Source organism: Plectropomus leopardus, chromosome 10 (genome assembly GCF_026936395.1).
Source record: "Plectropomus leopardus strain MGB_pleo_1.0 chromosome 10, ASM2693639v1, whole genome shotgun sequence".
Taxonomy (NCBI): domain Eukaryota; kingdom Metazoa; phylum Chordata; class Actinopteri; order Perciformes; family Serranidae; genus Plectropomus; species Plectropomus leopardus.
Genome location: NC_142185.1, coordinates 1,581,179 through 1,599,666, shown reverse-complemented (window position 1 = coordinate 1,599,666; position 18,488 = coordinate 1,581,179). Strand labels below are relative to the sequence as shown.

The following is an 18,488-nucleotide window of genomic DNA, read 5'->3' as shown; positions in this document are numbered from 1 at the left end:
ATATTTAAAGGTGACTGTTTTTGAAGCTGTGGTTTTCCTTAAGTTGTATTAGCCTTCATTTTCATCTCTGCATTTGCTGTCCTTTTGTGTGTCTACAGTTTTCCTGTGTAATCAGGGATTATTACTGACTTTTCAGCTGTGCTCACATTACTATGATCTCCAAATAAAGTGCTTTAGATTATCTGAGTAAACTGCTGCTGTGTTGATTTTGCGGCTACTCCTGTTTCTGCTTTTGAGTGTTTCCACATATTTGCTGTTAGTTATCATGATAAGCACCAGGTTATCATTACTACTAGAAACAAAGGAAAAGCCAGGCTTACTAAGTATTGGTCTCTACCCCCTATGGTAACATCAAAACAGATTAGGAACATCAGGGACATGGGATTGTTGTGAGCACAGATGACAGCACTGGGCTCTGGGTTTTTGTAACTAATGAAGAGACATAACATGAATAAACAGGACTAAATGTAAAATGACTTAAACTTTAACGCATTTCTTTGTCTTTGAAAATGATTTCTACCTGAGCAAACCAGGCACTTTAGAAGATGGTACACTGTGGTCATAAAGGGATGGACATGGTTAGCAACAATACTCCAGTACGCTGTGGCATTGAAACGTTGCTCAGTCGGTACTAAGGGGCCCCAAGTGTGCCAGGAAAATCTTCCCTACACCATAACACCAGCAGCAGCAGCCTGAACCTTTAATATAAGACAGGATGGATCTATGCTTTCTGGTTGTTTACGCCAAGTTTTGACCCTGCCATCTGAAAATCGCAGCGGAAATTGAGACTGATCAGACAAGGCAACATTTCTCCAATCTTCTTTTGTCCAAGTTTGGTGAGCCTGTGTGAATTGTAGCCTCAGTTTCCTGTTCTTAGCTGACAGAAGTAGCACCACAATGTGGTCTTCTACTGCTGTAGTCCATCTGCTTCAAGGTTCCACAGGTTGTGCGTTCAGAGATTCTTCTGCTGACCTCAGCTGTAACAAGTGGTTATTTGACTTACTGTTGCCTTTCTGCCAGCTTAAACCAGTCTGGCCATTCTCCTCTGACCTTTGGCATCAACAAAGCATTTTCACCCAGAGAACTGCCGCTCACTGGATAGTTTCTGTTTTTGGACTCTGTAAACCCTGGAGATTGTTGTGCGTTGAAAATCCCTGTAGATCAGCAGCTGCTGAAATATTCTGGCACCAACAGCCATGCCACATTCAAAGTCACTTAAATCACTCTTCATCCCCATTTTGATGCTCAGTTTGGACCTCAGCAGATCATTCTGATCATGTCTACATTCCTAATGGCACTGAGTCATGTGAGTGGCTGATTAGAACTTCTGACTTTAACAAGCAGTTGAACAGGTGTACCTAATAAAGTGGCGAGTGAGTATAATAGACTGTAATAAATCATCTGTAATAAATCATTCCAAACTTCTTCACAATGTCATCATCCATCCTTTGTTATTATTCCGCTATAAAGACTGAGTGACAAAAATGATATACTGAACTTTTCAAACTTGCACTGGAAATACTGACTCTGGTTCAGATTTGGACTATTTGTTTGACATTGTAGGTTAAAACACTAACAAAACCTTAAAATGTTCGACAACCTGATGACCAGAATTAAGATTTCTTTGTCTGCTTATGATTATGATAACTTTCAGTCTCCCTCAGATTAATGAAATGTTTCTGTTTGATAAATGTTTTTCATGTTCTGGCAATACATTTTAGAATAGTCTTACTTCTGCAACACCCACCCAGGAGCAAAAATTGGCCTTTAGAGTTGAAATAAATAATAATTTGAGATTTACTGTTGATTGAGTGTTCATCATCAATGTCAACTGACATGAACATTTTTATTGTGACAACTTTTTTGGCCATGTCATCCAGCACTTTTTGGAAATGCTGTAATCCTCTTCCGTTTGGCTCAATTATCTAATTTCTTTTCAACTCTTTCAACACACCAAATAGACCCAGAATAAACAGGACGGGGATGAGATGCAGAGTGTAGTGGACTGCCTTGGCGTGGTCATTACATTTGTCCCTCTGAGGAACTCCAGAGCTCAATGTCCCCTGGGCAAGTGGGGGACACGTCAAGAGACACTGTTTTACGAACCCAAAACATCCAACAGGGGGTTGTTAATTAACTTAACTTATACTCCCTGGGGATGCCTGTAAACACACTCTGCCTTTTTGAGCCACGGGAAAGTGTTAGTATCTGACACCCTCCATCCTGACATATGGTGGAAGGTAAGCACGAAGGTCCCATCAGCATACCACAGGATGTAAGGCATCTGAACGACCTCCTGGGATCACCCAAGCAATACCAAACAACCATTGTATTGCCTCCCCTGCTGAGATAACCAACTGGTCGAACATTGGGTAAAGCCATTATATAACCCTGTGTTGTGATAAACATCTGACAGAATGACTTGGACCAAGGTTGTAAGTTAAAATTTCCCTTCTTCCCTAGTCTTTGTGACTGGGGGTGAGGTTGTCTCCATGCTTCAGTAAACAGATAGGAGCACCTCCCATTCTTTTCATCTCATGTAATTTGAGTGGTCTTGGTTATTAGTAAGCTCGTAACCAACTTTGTAGTTATATCGTATTTTGAATTCATTGTATAATGTTAAAAGTAATCCTATATCTAAGTAATCACAAGTTTCTTAGGATCCATGGTACAATGTTATGTTATGTGTGGTCACATATTTCACAAAATTGAGCAAAGGATCTTCAGAATCATGTGTTACGCTACAAATTACTTTTGGGTCTCCTAACATGCATTTGAAGTTACTGTGATGAGACTATAGTGGTGAGGAGATACGTGAATTTATACACCACGGGTTAGATCGCGTAATTCGTCATAAAGTTCAGAGACATAAATGTCTCCTAAATTACATTAGGTCTTTTTGAAACTTATACCAGATGTGCGATCGCTCGGTGCAAAAGTTCGCTAACTCTGCCTTCCATCCACACCCCAAATCGAAAGATAAAAACTGAGTGACTCTCTCTAAAGTTAGCTCAGAGCTCTCTCTCTCTCTCTCTAAGCTCACTCTTCTCAAGGCTTCTCCTCTTCTCTCTTCTGAAGTTTTTCTTCGCTCCTTTTTACCGCGGTGCGTCTCGTGCATCCGCGCTCGCAACTTTTCTTTTCTTCAATTTTATAAGCGGAGCCGCAACAGCTCACCAGAGCTTTGCTGAACTTTAACTTTTGAAGCCATTTTCTTTTAAATCTCTTTGACGCTTTTCTTTATACTAGTTTTTGGTCAGTAAAGACACTTTTGGTAATTCATTTTAAGTAAAATCAAATTAATAATTTAAAGTGACTCCCTCAGACCAGTGGGATTACTTTGATTATTTCTGCGAGTTTTAATTGAGAAGGACACTCCGCGATTCGCCATCAACTCTGCCACGGATCTAGAAGCAACACCTGCTGCTTAAGGACTTTGTTTAAAGACTTTTACCGGTTCGCTGAGGTGAACACCGAGGCCAGTTAAAGACCGCCGCACACTGACTCCACCTGCCCGGCCGCCGCCGCCTTTCAGCGGGTCACCTCGTCTGGAAGATGCGCCGCAGCTCTCCCCTAAAGTGACGCGAGGACCTGGACCTCCCCGGAGAAGTCTAATCAAGTCGACAAAAGTAGGCAGAATAACATTTTCTAGTGATCAGAGTTGATGTCGCATAGCGAAGCTTTAATGCCAAACTTCTAAATTCTAATTCACCGTTCAGTGAGCATCCACGCTTTAGACGGTCACGTATTTCCTCCACTATCATCCATAATTAATTATTTACATCACCTGAACATACATCACGTAGGTTCCCTTTTATGTATTCTCTGTCCTTTTATATGTCATATTATTTCATCTATTTACTGTTCATTTTATTAGTCTAAATAAATTATCCTCATTTATCGCCAAGTCGTTGTCTGTGGATATTATTTCATGAGAGAAACAAGATCAATGTATACAGAATAAACGGTACAGACTATGAGATTGATTAAAGTAATGACATGTCTTAACACTGTCACAATTTAAGATTTAATTTTCTCCTGAATGGAGAATGGTGCCCCTTTTACTTTAACAAGTGCAAAATCCAAATTTTAACGTAGTTATTAATAACCGCTACAAGAGTAACATTGCTATTATGATCTTGTGATCTCTCCTTCACATTTTTCACTGCTGTAAAAATTATAATAGGTTAATTTAGAGATATAGTAATGAAGTACTCCAACAACAAGCCCAAAGTTGTAGCAAAGCACATTATTTTTTTAGGGACAGTTGGCTGTGTGGGTATCCAGCTGGTTTTAGAAACTTCCACTGGTTGACAGGTGTTGGTAGTAACATGTAAAGAAATTCAGAAATGTGCTACCAAAGGCAGTGAAGAAGTGCTCGGATGAACACATTGATGTAAACGGAGAAGGTTTTACAATAATAAGAAATGGTAAAGTTTAACAAAAAGGGCATTTAATGCAATAATACAATAATACAAACAATAAGAAACACCAACTGTTTACGGCTACCTCTAAATTCTAGTAAGGTTAAGTCAAATTAATTTGAATATTTTTCAGCAGATCTTCTGCAAGAATCAAACCACCCATTGAATGACCTGAGTGTTGTGTTTCCGTAAATGCCAATCGGAGCCGGAGGCACTAAACTACATTACAGTGAGATTGAAACCTTTCCCATCATATTAAAAAGCCAGATGTTAGTGGGTGTTTTGTGCAGTGGGGGAGAGGGTTATGATGGTTTTCTTTTTCCTTTCATTCCCTTTCTATTAAAGGATACAAACAATTATTTTGGAAAGAGTCTGAAATAAATAGATAACTACTGGAAAAAGCCTGAAATATACTTCACTGTTTTTGTTGAGGAATTATGTTTTTTGGAGTTAAGACAGAAATGGCTCAATTTTTTCTGTTATTATTATTATTATTATTATTATTATTATTATTATTACATTTTTAAATTATTGATGAACATTAATTTCAAGAAAGTGATTCAGAGTGACTCACAGTTGTGACAGGTGGCTCCAGAGTAGCCGGTCCCTGAACAGTCGCAGAAGAAGGAGCACCAGGACTGCCAACAGCGACCTCCATGTTCACACAGGTTAGGGAGACATCTGCAACACAGGCAAGGTTGTTCTATGTATGTTCTTTATTTAAATGTATTTTTTTTAGACCTGAACATTCACATTAAGCATATTTCTCAGTGTATAGAAACAGGCTAAAAAAATAAATCCTAATTAAAACAAATATAAAAAAGACAAACTACAGCTGGATGTATATTTTACAATAGCAGTTATTGACAGTCCCACCTTAGGTATCTACAGTTTGGTTAGTATAGTTCAGGGTCACATTTGACATGTTTTTCATGTCAAAGATAAATGCACTGAACATCAGATTGTATCACGCTTCAATAAAACTCATAATATCTCTGTGTCTGGTGATAGAGAGCTGCGATGAGCAGTGCATTTTTACTGTAGAAGCTTTTGGTAGATGTGCAATTGCTGAAATGAAAGATGACGCCATTTTTCTCCAACTCACTTCACTTTGTTTTAATAATCAACAACTTCCATCTGCATCACAAACTTGTGGGAGAAAAAAACAAGCAGCTTTGGAAATGAGTATCTGCTCATTTAATGCAATATAATGCAATGAACTGAATTCGAGGGAGGAAAAGCCCAACATGTTGTCACAAATTCTTGGAAGATGCTATGTTTTTAGCAGCTATGGTGGTCAGTCGACCACTGTGGTCCACAGTGATCATATCCATACTAACAGTTACTGGATAAATTTCCATGGAAGTTGGTAAGCTACAGACAATCATGGCCCCCATAACTTGATGATTACCTGATTTTGCAGCAGAAGTTTTTTCATTTAGCATCACGATCATATTTCAATTTGACCAAACTGCAAAACTAATGACATTCCTCTCAGCCTGAGCTGTGCGTTGTCTTAGTGCTAACTAGCACTAATAGCATGCTAACACCCTAAACCAGAGACTGTTGATAAACTGAGATGGCCCACGTTAGATTCATTTCCTGTGTCTGTGTGGTGTGTTTCACCTCTGCCCTGTTCCTTTAAGAGACAAGCGGCAGTCCTAAGTCTGTTCATTCCAATGGGAGAATTAAAGATGAGCACGCATTATGAGCGATCCATTTGCCCCTAAGTCACTGATGTAAATATTGGAACCATTTTTTCACAAAGATGCAGAGGTTTCTTGCACAACTTCCCCAACTTCCAAGGTGCATGGAGAATGGAGAGAGTCTTAAAGAGGTCAGAAAGCTCCAGCAACACTTGTAGCTTGAAGAACAACTCTATTCTCGGCTTGTGGCCTTCATCAGGGTCATCAAGAGACACATTGCAAACAACATATAAATTGGTCGATTTGAAATAGAAAAAAAGAGTACATATATACAACCATCATATAAATCCAATTGATCACCTGTTAAGGTGGGTTGGTTAAAGGTCATGGGACATTAGACCAATTTTTATTGGCGGGGCCTACCTTAACAGGTGATCCATTGGATTTATATGATTGGTTGTATTTATGTACTTTTTTTTTTTTTTTTTTTATATACCCTTTTTTTATTTATTTATTTATTTATTTATTTCAAATCTACCTATTTAAATGTTGTTTGCAATGTGTCTCTTCATGACCCTGAAGGCCACAAGGTTAAACATGTCGGTCAAACATAGTTCAAGCTAAAACTGTTCCTGGAGGTTTTTGACCCATTTTTCCTAAAAACCCTGGCCCTTCTAAACATTCTGACATTGAAATGGCATTTTTCTAGTGGAGATATCAGCAGAAAACAAATTTTGTTCCAGACATATCTTGTTTTTGCAAGATACTCTGGTGAGATCTGGTGAGATCTGGCAAGAACTGACATGATCTTACACTTGGTTAATATCAGATGTTACGCTGGCAGGTAAAAACAAGCTGCAAAATAAGGAACAGACATTACTGTACATTACAGTTTGTGCTGGAGGTCATGTATTGTTTTGAATCTGATGTCATCCATCCACACAATGTTTACTACACTTCCAAATGAGGTGGGGATAAGCAGAGAACAGACGAGCAGACCAGAACTGAATTCCATTTTGTACCACTGGTGCAGCTTGTAGTGTGATGTCTTTTGTAGTCGAGTATCTTTGGCTAAACTGAGATCGTGAATGTGGTAACAAAACACCATGCTGACATTGCCATCTTGAGCTTTTTAGCATGTTGAGATTGAAATTTAGCTAAAGTGAATGTATGTTCTGAAACCTCTGAATCATGAATAAATTGGCATGGTATCTTTCAAAGACATGGTAAGAAAGCAATGAGCAAGGTAAATATTACCTGGAAAAAAAGAAGTAAAAAAAAATCAACAAAGAAATGACCTTCAAAAAAGTGCTTAAAATGTTATCATAATTTTGTAACACAATTTTAAATATGTAGTTATGATAACTGAATAGTTTTCTATAGCTTTTTTTCTTTTTCTACCAAGTTGCTCATTGCTACATTTTGAAAGAAATTCCACCAGTATGCTCAGGATTCAAAAGTTAAAATACTCGTGAAAAACATCTGAAAGCAGCACAAGAAAAGTGATGTTGCTCCATGTTTCAAAGGGTTAACTGACATTATATTGGTATAAATTATAATTAAATAACCAAAAGTCTCAAATAAATATCTTCTCGGTTTTCTCTCAAAATGAGGCATTGGTGCAGTAGATGTTTCTGTTGTTGTGCATCATGCACAGGTTCTGCTGACAACAAACTTCACCGCCGGCTGACAGAAACTCAGCAGCACTGTGAGTTTTTCTGGAGCCAGTGTCAGAGCAACACTTTATAAACAAAGCGATTAAGAAAGACTTAGTGAAAATGAAAAATGAAAGGTCACACAAACCCCAGAGGCAGCGCGATGAGGTAAAATTTCAGGTACTTATTTTCAAATAATTGATCTTTTCATTATCAGTTTAAACAGATTCCTGTTCATTACTTTGTTTCAAAGCATCAATTTTATGTTCTCTTAACTTGAGTAAAGACACTGTGGTGTTTTCTGCAGTGACAAAAGCATCACTGTTAGAACAGAGTACATGTCTACTGGATTTGAACACAATAAGCACTTCGAGGAAACTCCACACTGCAATTTTTTGATTAATAGTCCCTTACTCAACCCTCCTCCAGTTTCACATAATTGCCGTCCTTTCAGGCATGCATCCATAATTTAATACACTCTAATCTCTGAGCCATTAATTGCAGCAGAGTGGGCTGGCTGCAGCTGGGATAAGATTGCAGCTGTCGGTTTAATTACCATCAAGCTCTTTCTTTTGTTGTGTTCACTGCTGCTGTCACAGGTCATGAAATTACAGTAGCTGACCTGCAGAAGTGCACTCTCACTTTAAATTGAGTTCATGAAGTTTAAATGGACACAGAGAGAAGAGAAGATTAAGTCACATAAAGGTTAATGTCCTCATCCTCTCAAAAAAAGCACAAACTGTGGTCATGATCCTAAAAAAGATAGGAAATGAGCAGGAACAACAACAGAGCTGCACATCTGACAGCCACATGCCCTGACAGGGCTCTGTGCTGTCATACTGCAAGCTGTATGAAGCTTTTGCTTCATGCAGCTTTATCCCATTCTGTTTTTGTGACTTCACCCCAGCAGCTGGAGATATGCCCCCTTTCAGCTAGTTGCTATAAACCTATATTATTTATACAGTCTATAATAGAGACTAAATTACAATCACAACTGTTTATTTACAATAACTCTGAGGTAGAAAACTGCCATGTCACACACATATTATCAAACTGCGCTAAGCAAACTCTGCCTTCACTGATTAGTTTAAAGCCACCTAAAAATAAAATTTAAAAAAATCAACAGCAGTTTAAATGTAGCCTTCAATATATAGAGAATATTTTCACCACCTTACCTTGCTGTAAAACAGCCCTTACTGACAGGGATTTGAAACCGTTATATCAAAAACCAAACTCAACTGAGAAAAACTGTCATTTTACTCCACTGAACAGTGATGATATATGATATTTATATTTTCAGGTGGCTAAAGTAGGCTTTGTTACTGCAGCCCCGTCCACAGCAGGATATTGCTTAGCTGCCGTGCCTTGTTGTGGGACTGTACTTTATTTAGGGGTGTGTCTGTGTGTGTGCGTGTGTGTGTGTGTGTGTGTGTGTGTGTGTTTATGTGTGTGTGTGACTTTTTTATTTAAAACATATACAAAATACTAGCTTTTTACAGTGAGTGCAGAATTATAAGGCAAATGAGTATTTTGACCACATCATCCTCTTTATGCATGTTGTCTAACTCCAAGCTGTATAGGCTCGAAAGCCCACTACCAATTAAGCATATCAGGAGATGTGCATCTCTGTAATGAGAAGGGGTGTGGTCTAATGACATCAACACCCTATATCAGGTGTGCATAATTATTAGGCAACTTCCTTTCCTTTGGCAAAATGGGTCAGAAGAGGGACTTGACAGGCTCCGAAAAGTCAAAAATAGTGAGATATCTTGCAGAGGGATGCAGCACTCTTAAAATTGCCAAGCTTCTGAAGCGTGATCATCAAACAATCAAGCGTTTCATTCAAAATAGTCAACAGGGTCGCAAGAAGCGTGTGGAAAAACCAAGGCGCAAAATAACTGCCCATGAACTGAGAAAAGTCAAGCGTGCAGCTGCTAAGATGCCACTTGCCACCAGTTTTGCCATATTTCAGAGCTGCAACATCACTGGAGTGCCCAAAAGCACAAAACTGATTTTCTAAGGTTTTATGGACTGATGAAATGAGAGTGAGTCTTGATGGGCCAGATGGATGGGCCCGTGGCTGGATCGGTAAAGGGCAGAGAGCTCCAGTCCGACTCAGACGCCAGCAAGGTGGAGGTGGGGTACTGGTATGGGCTGGTATCATCAAAGATGAGCTTGTGGGGCCTTTTCGGGTTGAGGATGGAGTCAAGCTCAACTCCCAGTCCTAGTGCCAGTTTCTGGAAGACACCTTCTTCAAGCAGTGGTACAGGAAGAAGTCCGCATCCTTCAAGAAAAACATGATTTTCATGCAGGACAATGCTCCATCACACGCATCCAAGTACTCCACAGCGTGGCTGGCAAGAAAGGGTCTAAAAGAAGAAAAACTAATGACATGGCCTCCTTGTTCACCTGAGCTGAACCCCATAGAGAACCTGTGGTCCCTCATCAAATGTGAGATTTACAAGGAGGGAAAACAGTACACCTCTCTGAACAGTGTCTGAGAGGCTGTGGTTGCTGCTGCACGCAATGTTGATCGTGAACAGATCAAAACACTGACAGAATCCATGGATGGCAGGCTTTTGAGTGTCCTTGCAAAGAAAGGTGGCTATATTGGTCACTGATTTGTTTTTGAATGTCAGAAATGTATATTTGTAAATGTTGAGCTGTTATATTGGTTTCCCTGGTGAAAATAAATAATTGAAATGGGTATATATTTGTTTTTTGTTAAGTTGCCTAATAATTATGCACAGTAATAATCACCTGCACACACAGATATCCTCCTAAAATAGCTAAAACTAAAAAAGCCCCACTCCAACTTCCAAAAATATTCAGCTTTGATATTAATGAGTCTTTTGGGTTCATTAAGAACATGGTTGTTGTTCAATAATAAAATTAATCCTCAAAAATACAACTTGCCTAATAATTCTGCACTCCCTGTAATTTTATGTCCCTCATCTAAGCCAAAATCAAAAACACATGTCCCTCTTCAGTGACTCATTTTGCAGCTACCCTTCCCCACTCACAAGTGATAGTCCCTATCCCTAACCGGCGAGGGAGGCTGGTGTGGTGACTAGGAGCACACACAGAATGCTGAGTCCAGTTAAAGTCAGACTGAGGTGTTTACATGACAGAATAGCACCACTTTCAATTGCATTATTTGGGTGTGTTAGTCCGAATTCGAGGAATATGATTTAGTCAGATTTCAGTCAGACTAACATGTTTACATGGATTTTTAAAGTCCAGTTTTAGTCGGACTAACACAATAATTCCACTTTTTCTAACATCATGTAAACTTACTGACTGTCTCCATCATCTGCTGAACCTGAATGCAGGGATTTGTTCCTCATTTGTTTGGTCCAGCACTGATGGTGATCAGGTCTGACTTACAGTTTCCAGTTTCTTTCAGAGCTGCTGGGTTTGACGTCAGTACTGTATGCAGACCAGTCAATTTTTTCTGCACCAAACTGGTAAAAGCATTTCTTCATTTCTGCATAAACTGAAGTCTAAGTATAAGTAAGTAAGTAAGTATAAAAAGATGAAATATCTTAAATCAAAGCAATATATGCTTGTTTTTCCTTTTGCTGCATTTTTGTTTAGTGCAGCTGTGCCACTTTAAAGATACAGTTCCCAGACATATAGCCTTATTCTAAAGAAATGGCACCAGCATTTGCTAATTGATTATATATATATATATGTGTGTGTGGGCAGATAATTTTGCTAATTTTAAGTCATACTTTCCTAATTTTTATTGTTTTTTTTCTTGTTTTTAGAATTGATGTCTTTACAGTGTGACTCTTTGTATGTGGTCTCTGTCATGTTGATAACGGGAAGAGATGATGTCCTTTCATCGGAGCAAAGCAGCCGAAACTGGACCAGACACAAACATGTGTGGGATGTCCACATTCAGTTCAGCCTTAATTGACTCAGACCTAAAGATTCTCTACTTGAGGCTTTACGACACAGAGGTGTTCATCATCACTCAGCTGTTTGAAGCTCAGACTGGCAAAAGAAAAAGTCTTTGATAATTCAGGCATTTCTTACAGCACATCCTTTCCCCTGCTGACAAAGCACGCCAACACACTGTTGTTCAGTCTGAGCAGCAGAGAGCAGGTAACGTCAGAAGCACAGACTCCCCTCAGGACTCTTTACAGGGGAAAATAGCAGCTCAAATGTTTCTGTCCCGTCTATAAATGTTCCAGACAAGATCCAGGTGCTCAGGAGATGTTGGTGGGATCCAGCTCAGCTCTGTGGAGGGTAATGAGGGACTGATGCCACGCAGGACAGAGGAGGCAGCTTGTTAGCACAGTCCTCAGGCCAGGAAAGATGCTGCCGAGCCCTGGCTGCAATGTAATTGGATGATCCTGTCAGTGTGCCTGTCTCTATTGGACAAGATGTCAGTGACTTTCAGCCTGCTCTGTGGAAAACATCATAAACAAATGAATAATGCAGATACAAAGAAGTCCATGAGGCCGAGTCAGATGGAAAGAGTCCATTTTCACTGATTAGTGTAAGACGTGTTCTAATTCAATGGACAAATCTTGTTGGGGATGTGGACATGTTTCCTGTTGAAGCTGCTCTTCAGCCAGTTGAGGTCCAAAGACTCACTGTCATGCTCAGTCATAGTCAAAGGAAAAAGCCCAGCTAACAAATTTTGTTTCTGAAAAAGTTCTGAGAATGGTAAAATGCAATGTTTCAATTATGTTTTCAGTGGCAAGTTTCATTTTCATCACATTCTAGAAATCTGTCACCTCTCAGCATCACCAAAACATTCTCAAAATGTTAAAATGTTACCTGTTTTACACACTGTGTGTCAGAAGTGCGTGATTTCAGCCTTGCCGAGCAGCAGTGTGTTTCATGCTTGTGGTGTTAACACATGCAGTGTTGTTGAAATGTCGCTGTTGCGTCACAGCTCGCAAATATTATTACTGTATTTCCTGAGCACAAGTGCCGCTTTGAAGGCTTTTTTGAAGTCATGCAAGCTCCTGCATAGCCAGCGAAATGGTCCTGCAAATATTTTAAAATAAAATGCCTTGTGACAACAACTAATGGGATTCTGTCCACAGAGACAGTGTCAGATGGCTTTTAATTTGAAAGGGAAGTAGGGAAGTTTGAATAAAAGAGACACCTTTGTATTTACTCATCTCTGTGACAGAGAGAGACTTTTAAACTGCAGTAAAAAGTGGTATAGAGTCAATATAATGATCAAAAAAAAATTTCAATCTATTTCTGCTGACAAACGTGCGCATCACATGTAAAAAATCTGCAAGCCACCATTTCTCTAGATGTGCTGCAGCTGACATGCAGCTGAGACGCGCCTGACAAGCGCTGCTCAGACGGGCAGTGTAAATGCTCTAAATTGGTAACATGGGCGCCAAAATAAAAAAACAACACACTCGGCACTGTGTGAAATGGGCCTCAGTCAGTATATAACTTTACAGGAACATTATTTGATTGATAAACATCCTAAAAACGTTCTTTCAGCATTAAAATGTTTTCTTTACAACATTATTACAACTTGTAGGTAACATTAGCCAGTGTTATGTGAACGTCCCCTGCTAGCTGGGAGGGGTGAGGTGGGAGTCACAATCACCATCAATAAACCAAACTAAAGCTAAGCAGTCATACTGAGTTCCTATCAATCTTGTCCCTTGTGTCAACTTTAATTACACAATTTAGTGTGTCTGTGCGGCTGAAAGGTCTAAAGGCCACAACATGCTGCTCACACTGAATGTAAGCACAGAATACCTGCTCAGTGATTTTCCCATGAATGGAGTGTAAGAAGAAAAAATATGGAGCCACAGATGTGAGAGGAGATGCAGACAAACACAGGGACGATGATCGGTTTGGATGTTCAGACTGTGTGGCCGACTCCAAGCACATCATCCCACCCACATGTAGGCATTGCCATCTTGCGAGGGGGATGTCATTGAGAGCTGGAATCAGTGCAGTAGTGATATCCACAGTGGGGGAGTTCTTGCCAAAATACCTGTCTGACTAACCATGAGCAGCTTGTCAATCATGGCAGAGAATCCCCTTTTGTAGAACTGAATAACTTATTAAAACAAGCACTTGAACAAATAGGGTGATGAGAAATACCCTCAGTGACAGAAGCCATCTTTGAAAAAAAAATCATTTGGCATCTACTTTGAGTTTTTAGTTTGGCCTATAACCATTCACCAACATGGAGGGGTTGGCTTTATGACCTATACTGCAGACAGACACCAAGAGGCGATCCAGACTGAAAAGCTACATTTTGGGGGAGCTGTCATGTTGTCCATCTTTATAAACAGTCTATGTGTAGAACACACTAGCTGTTGAATGTCTTAATCAGCCTGTCATGAAATACAGCCAAAAACATTCAGCTGTAAATGAAAACACACAGAAACCTTCTTTACCTGTCTCTTATGTTGCAGGTGTCAAATTGAAGCTCCTTATAATGTCCCAGCAGTCCTTGATGGACATGATTGAGGTTCATTGGCTGGCTGTTGATGGAGATGAGGCGCATGCAGCCCTGGAAGGCCACAGTCGGGTTGTGGCAGGCCGCTGGGGAACAGCCTGGGTGGAAAAGTCACATCAAGTACAGAAACCTTTATCTTCACTTGCTAAGGGACAATAGACACCTTTCAGGAGGTTTTTTTTTTTTTTTTACAGATTATTTTTGGGGATTTTTTTCCCTTAATTGATAGGACAGCTGTAGAATGACAGGAAATGTGGGAGAGAGAGGAGGAATGACACGCAGCAAAAGGCCACAGGCTGGAATTGAACCCTGTAAAGGCCACGTTATATGGGGCACACACTCTAGCAGGTGAGCTAGAGGCCACCCCACAGGAATTATTTTGACACTGTATGTCATCACACATGTTGGTTTACTGAGCATCTACACACCTCCAAAGTAGAAGTTGCCGCTGGCCTCCACTTGCTCCCTCTGTTCAATGGTGGAGGGTGGCTCATTGTCCAGAGTAAGAGAGATCTGTAGACTTCTGGTGTCGAGACTCGCAGAGTGCCACAGTCCATCATTGACTCTGTGACCTGGAGACAGAGGGGAGTACTTTACATCACTTAGGATGAAACACTGCATCTGTCTCTTGGTCATCTTTTTGCATTAAGGCAGAATTTATAAGAGCAACATGTTGGTCCAAAATAATTTACTTTCAGTGCATTGCCATGATTAATGGTTTTGCTCACAGCAGCAGATCAAACCTGTCATAAAGAGGTTGAAATTTGAAATTGAAAGCTGTTTATCATAACCTGAAACCTTTTTTACTCATTTCTGCTCATTTTTTTGTCTTTTTTGACTGGGTTTGAAAATGTGTGTGTTTAGTCTTTTTTTTTTTCAAGTCAATTTTATTTATAGAGCTCATTGTCACACAACATGGTTTGCCTCAGAGGGCTTTACAGTGTACAACATCCCTTAGACCCTCACATCCCCCGAGGAAAACTCTTGAAAAAGAACCGCTGTAACGGGGGAAAAAAAAGGAAGAAACCTCAGGAAGAGCAGCAGAGGATGATGAGGGATCCGTCTTCCAGGACAGACAGACGTGCAATAGATACTGCAACCATGACCAAGACCACAATCAGGAGGCTAATAAATCTTAAACTGAATAATAGAGAATTACAGTAATCCAGCCTAGAGGTGACAAATGCATGTACTAATTTTTCAGCATCTGTTTGGGACCGGATATGTCTAATTTTTGCAATGTTACGCAAGTGAAAGAAAGCCGTCCTTGAAGTTTGTTTATACGGGAGGCAAAAGATAAATCTTGATCAAATAAAACTCAGAGGTTCCTTACAGATGTGCTAGAGGCCAAGGTAATGCCATCTAGAGAAATTACATTGTTAGAAAGGGAGTTTCTGAGGTGTTTGGGGCCAAGAACAATAACTTCAGTTTTGTCTGAATTCAGCATCAAGAAATTGCGGCTCATCCAGGCTTTTTCGTCCTTAAGACATGTTTGAAGTCTAGATAGCTGATCAGTTTCATCTGGTTTCATAGATAGATACATTTGCGTGTTGTCAGCATAACAGTGAAAATTTATAGAGTGTTTTCTAATAATGTTGCCTAGAGGAAGCATATATAAAGTAAAAAGGATTGGTCCAAGCACAGAACCTTGTAGCACTCTGAAGCAGACCTTAATATGTGCGGAGGACTGATCGTTGATGTGAACAAATTGGGAACAATCTGATAAGTAAGATTTAAACCAGGTTAGTGCTGTTCCTTTAAGGCTTAAGATTTGATGGTCAATGGTGTCAAAAGCAGCACTGAGATCTAAAAGGATTACAACAGAGACCAGGCTTGAATCAGAAGCAATCAATAAGTCGTTATTAATTTTTACTCGTGCCATCTCTGTACTATGGTGAAGTCTAAAGCCTGACTGAAAGTCCTCGAATAAACTATTATCTTGGAGAAAGTCACAGAGTTGATGAGCAACCACTTTCTCAAGGATTTTAGAAATAAAGGGGAGATTATATAACGGTCTATAGTTAGCTAAAATCTCAGGATCAAGAGTGGGCTTCTTTAGAAGAGGTTTAATGACAGCTACTTTAAACATACATAGCCTGTTAATAAAGACACATCAATTAATATCTAATAAAGCAGGCATGTCAAACTGGTCCACAGGGGGGCCGGTGTGGCTGCAGGTTTTTGTGCCAACCAAACAAGAGCACACAGTTTGACCAATCAACTGTCTGAAGACGGAGATCAGTTGATTAAATGAGTCAAGTCTGGTGTGCTGCTACTTGGTTGGAAACAAAACCTGCAGCCACACCGGCCCCCCTGTGGACCGGTTTGACATGCCTGTAATGAAGAATTGTCTAATAAGGGTAAAGCGTCCTTAAGTAGCCTTGTTGGGATGGGGTCTAGCAGGCATGTTGATGGCTTAGATGCAGAAATCAGAGTAGAGAGTCGGTGAAGGTCAATGGAGGAAAAACGGTCCAAATAAATTCTAGGCCTTGCTGCCATATCCAAGCTACCTGAGTCTGGGGTCAGGTCAGTTAAGGGCAAGAGATGATGGATTCTATCTCGAATAGTTATAATTTTATCATTAAAGAAACTCATAAAGTCATTACTGCTAAGGGCCGAAGGAATACAAGGCTCTATGGAGCTGAGACTCTGAGTCAGCCTGGCTACAGTGTTGAAAAGAAACCTGGGATTGTTTTTGTTTTCCTCAATTAATGATGAGTAATAGTTTGCTCTGGCATGGCGGAGGGCCTTCTTATACATTTAAGACTATCCAGCCAGACTAAACGGGACTCTCCAACGTTGGTTGAACACCAATTTCTTTCAAATTTTTTCGATGTTTGTTTCAATTTGTGGATCTGGGGATAAACCATGGGGCTAATTTTCTTTGTTTCATTATTTTCTTCTTGAAAGCTGCAACAGAGTCGAGAGCTGATCGCAGTGAGCCAGTAGCAATATCAACGAGACAATCAATTTGAGAATGGCTTAAGTTAGTAAGAGTATTCTCAGTCACTGTAAGACATGGTAATGATGTCAATGCAGAAGGAATCCATTTTTTAAAATTTAGCCACTGCTGAATCAGATAGACATCTAGAATAGTAACTCTTGCTGAGAGGCCTGTAGTTGAGTAATAAAAAATTTAAAGTTATTAAATAACGGTCTGACAGAGCGGGATTCTTGGGGAGGCTAATAAATCTTAAATATCGATGCCGTATGCAAGGACTAGATCGAGGGTGTGATTGTAGTGGTGGGTGGGTTTATGTACACACTGCCTGAAGCCAATTGAATCCAAAAGCGTGGAGAAAGCAAACTAAGGCTGTCACTAATAATACCCATGTGAATGTTAAAATCCCCTACGATAATTACTTTGTCTGATTTAAGCACTAAACTTGATATAAGCTCAGAGAATTCAGATAGAAATTCAGAGTATGGGCCGAGGGCACGGTACACTATAACAAATAGAATTGGCTGTAGAGTTTTCCAGGATGGGTGAGAAAGAATAAGGAAAAGGCTTTCAAATGAACTATAGTTTAGCTTAGCCTTAGTGTGAATTGCTAAGCTTGAATCAAAAATAGCAGCGGCTCCCCCTCCTCGGCCAGTGTCGCGTGCAACATGACTATTTATATGCCCAGGAGGAGTGGATTCATTCAGGCTCATGTACTCAAACAAAGCCAGGACAAAGCCAGGTCTCAGTGAGGCATAATAAAACAATATGATTATTCAGTATTAAATAAGTGACTAAAAGAGCTTTGGTTGATAGGGATCTAATTTTTAAGAGTCCGCATTTAATTCTCCTGTTATGATGCTGTTTGACAGGAGATGTATTCATTTTTATGAGATTTTTTTTGCACAACTCTCCTTTTATTTATTTTAGATTTAAACAAATGAAGTGGTAGGGGGACAGACACCGTTTTTATAACATTTACATTATGGGTGTGTGACTTTGTTAGAGGAAGCTCAGAGAAGCGTGTAAGACTGTGACTCTGCACCCTGGTCCCAACTCTGGGATGTCATGGCTTTGGGCTTCTAATAGACTCAGCCAGAGATTCCTAGATAGGAGAGCATCTCCATCCAAAGTGGGAAGGATGCCATCCCTCTGGATAAGACCAGGTTTACCCCAAAAAAAGTGCCAATTATAGTGGTTTCGAACCACTCCTTACCAAGTGTACCAACATATCTGTTTAAGGGGCACAGGTGAAATCACAGGTAAACTGATTCCTGAATTAATGACACAAAAAACAACTCTACTGTCAACCAAATGATAACTAATGGATTATTACATTTTTCCTAAAAACTTCAACTTCACTAGTGA

At 39.8% G+C, this 18,488-nt stretch overlaps 1 protein-coding gene across 1 annotated transcript in view; it reads right to left on the bottom strand.

The window, feature by feature from the left end:
- Positions 1 to 18,488, bottom strand: part of LOC121949058 (contactin-associated protein-like 5) — a 362,843-nt gene that overhangs the window by 85,361 nt on the left and 258,994 nt on the right. Inside the window, exons 9-11 of the mRNA XM_088082827.1 lie at positions 14,608 to 14,751; positions 14,118 to 14,277; positions 4,996 to 5,102 (exon numbers count right to left, since the gene is read on the bottom strand). Coding sequence (XP_087938953.1) covers positions 4,996 to 5,102; positions 14,118 to 14,277; positions 14,608 to 14,751 — 411 coding nt within the window. The remainder of the gene's footprint in view (positions 1 to 4,995; positions 5,103 to 14,117; positions 14,278 to 14,607; positions 14,752 to 18,488) is intronic.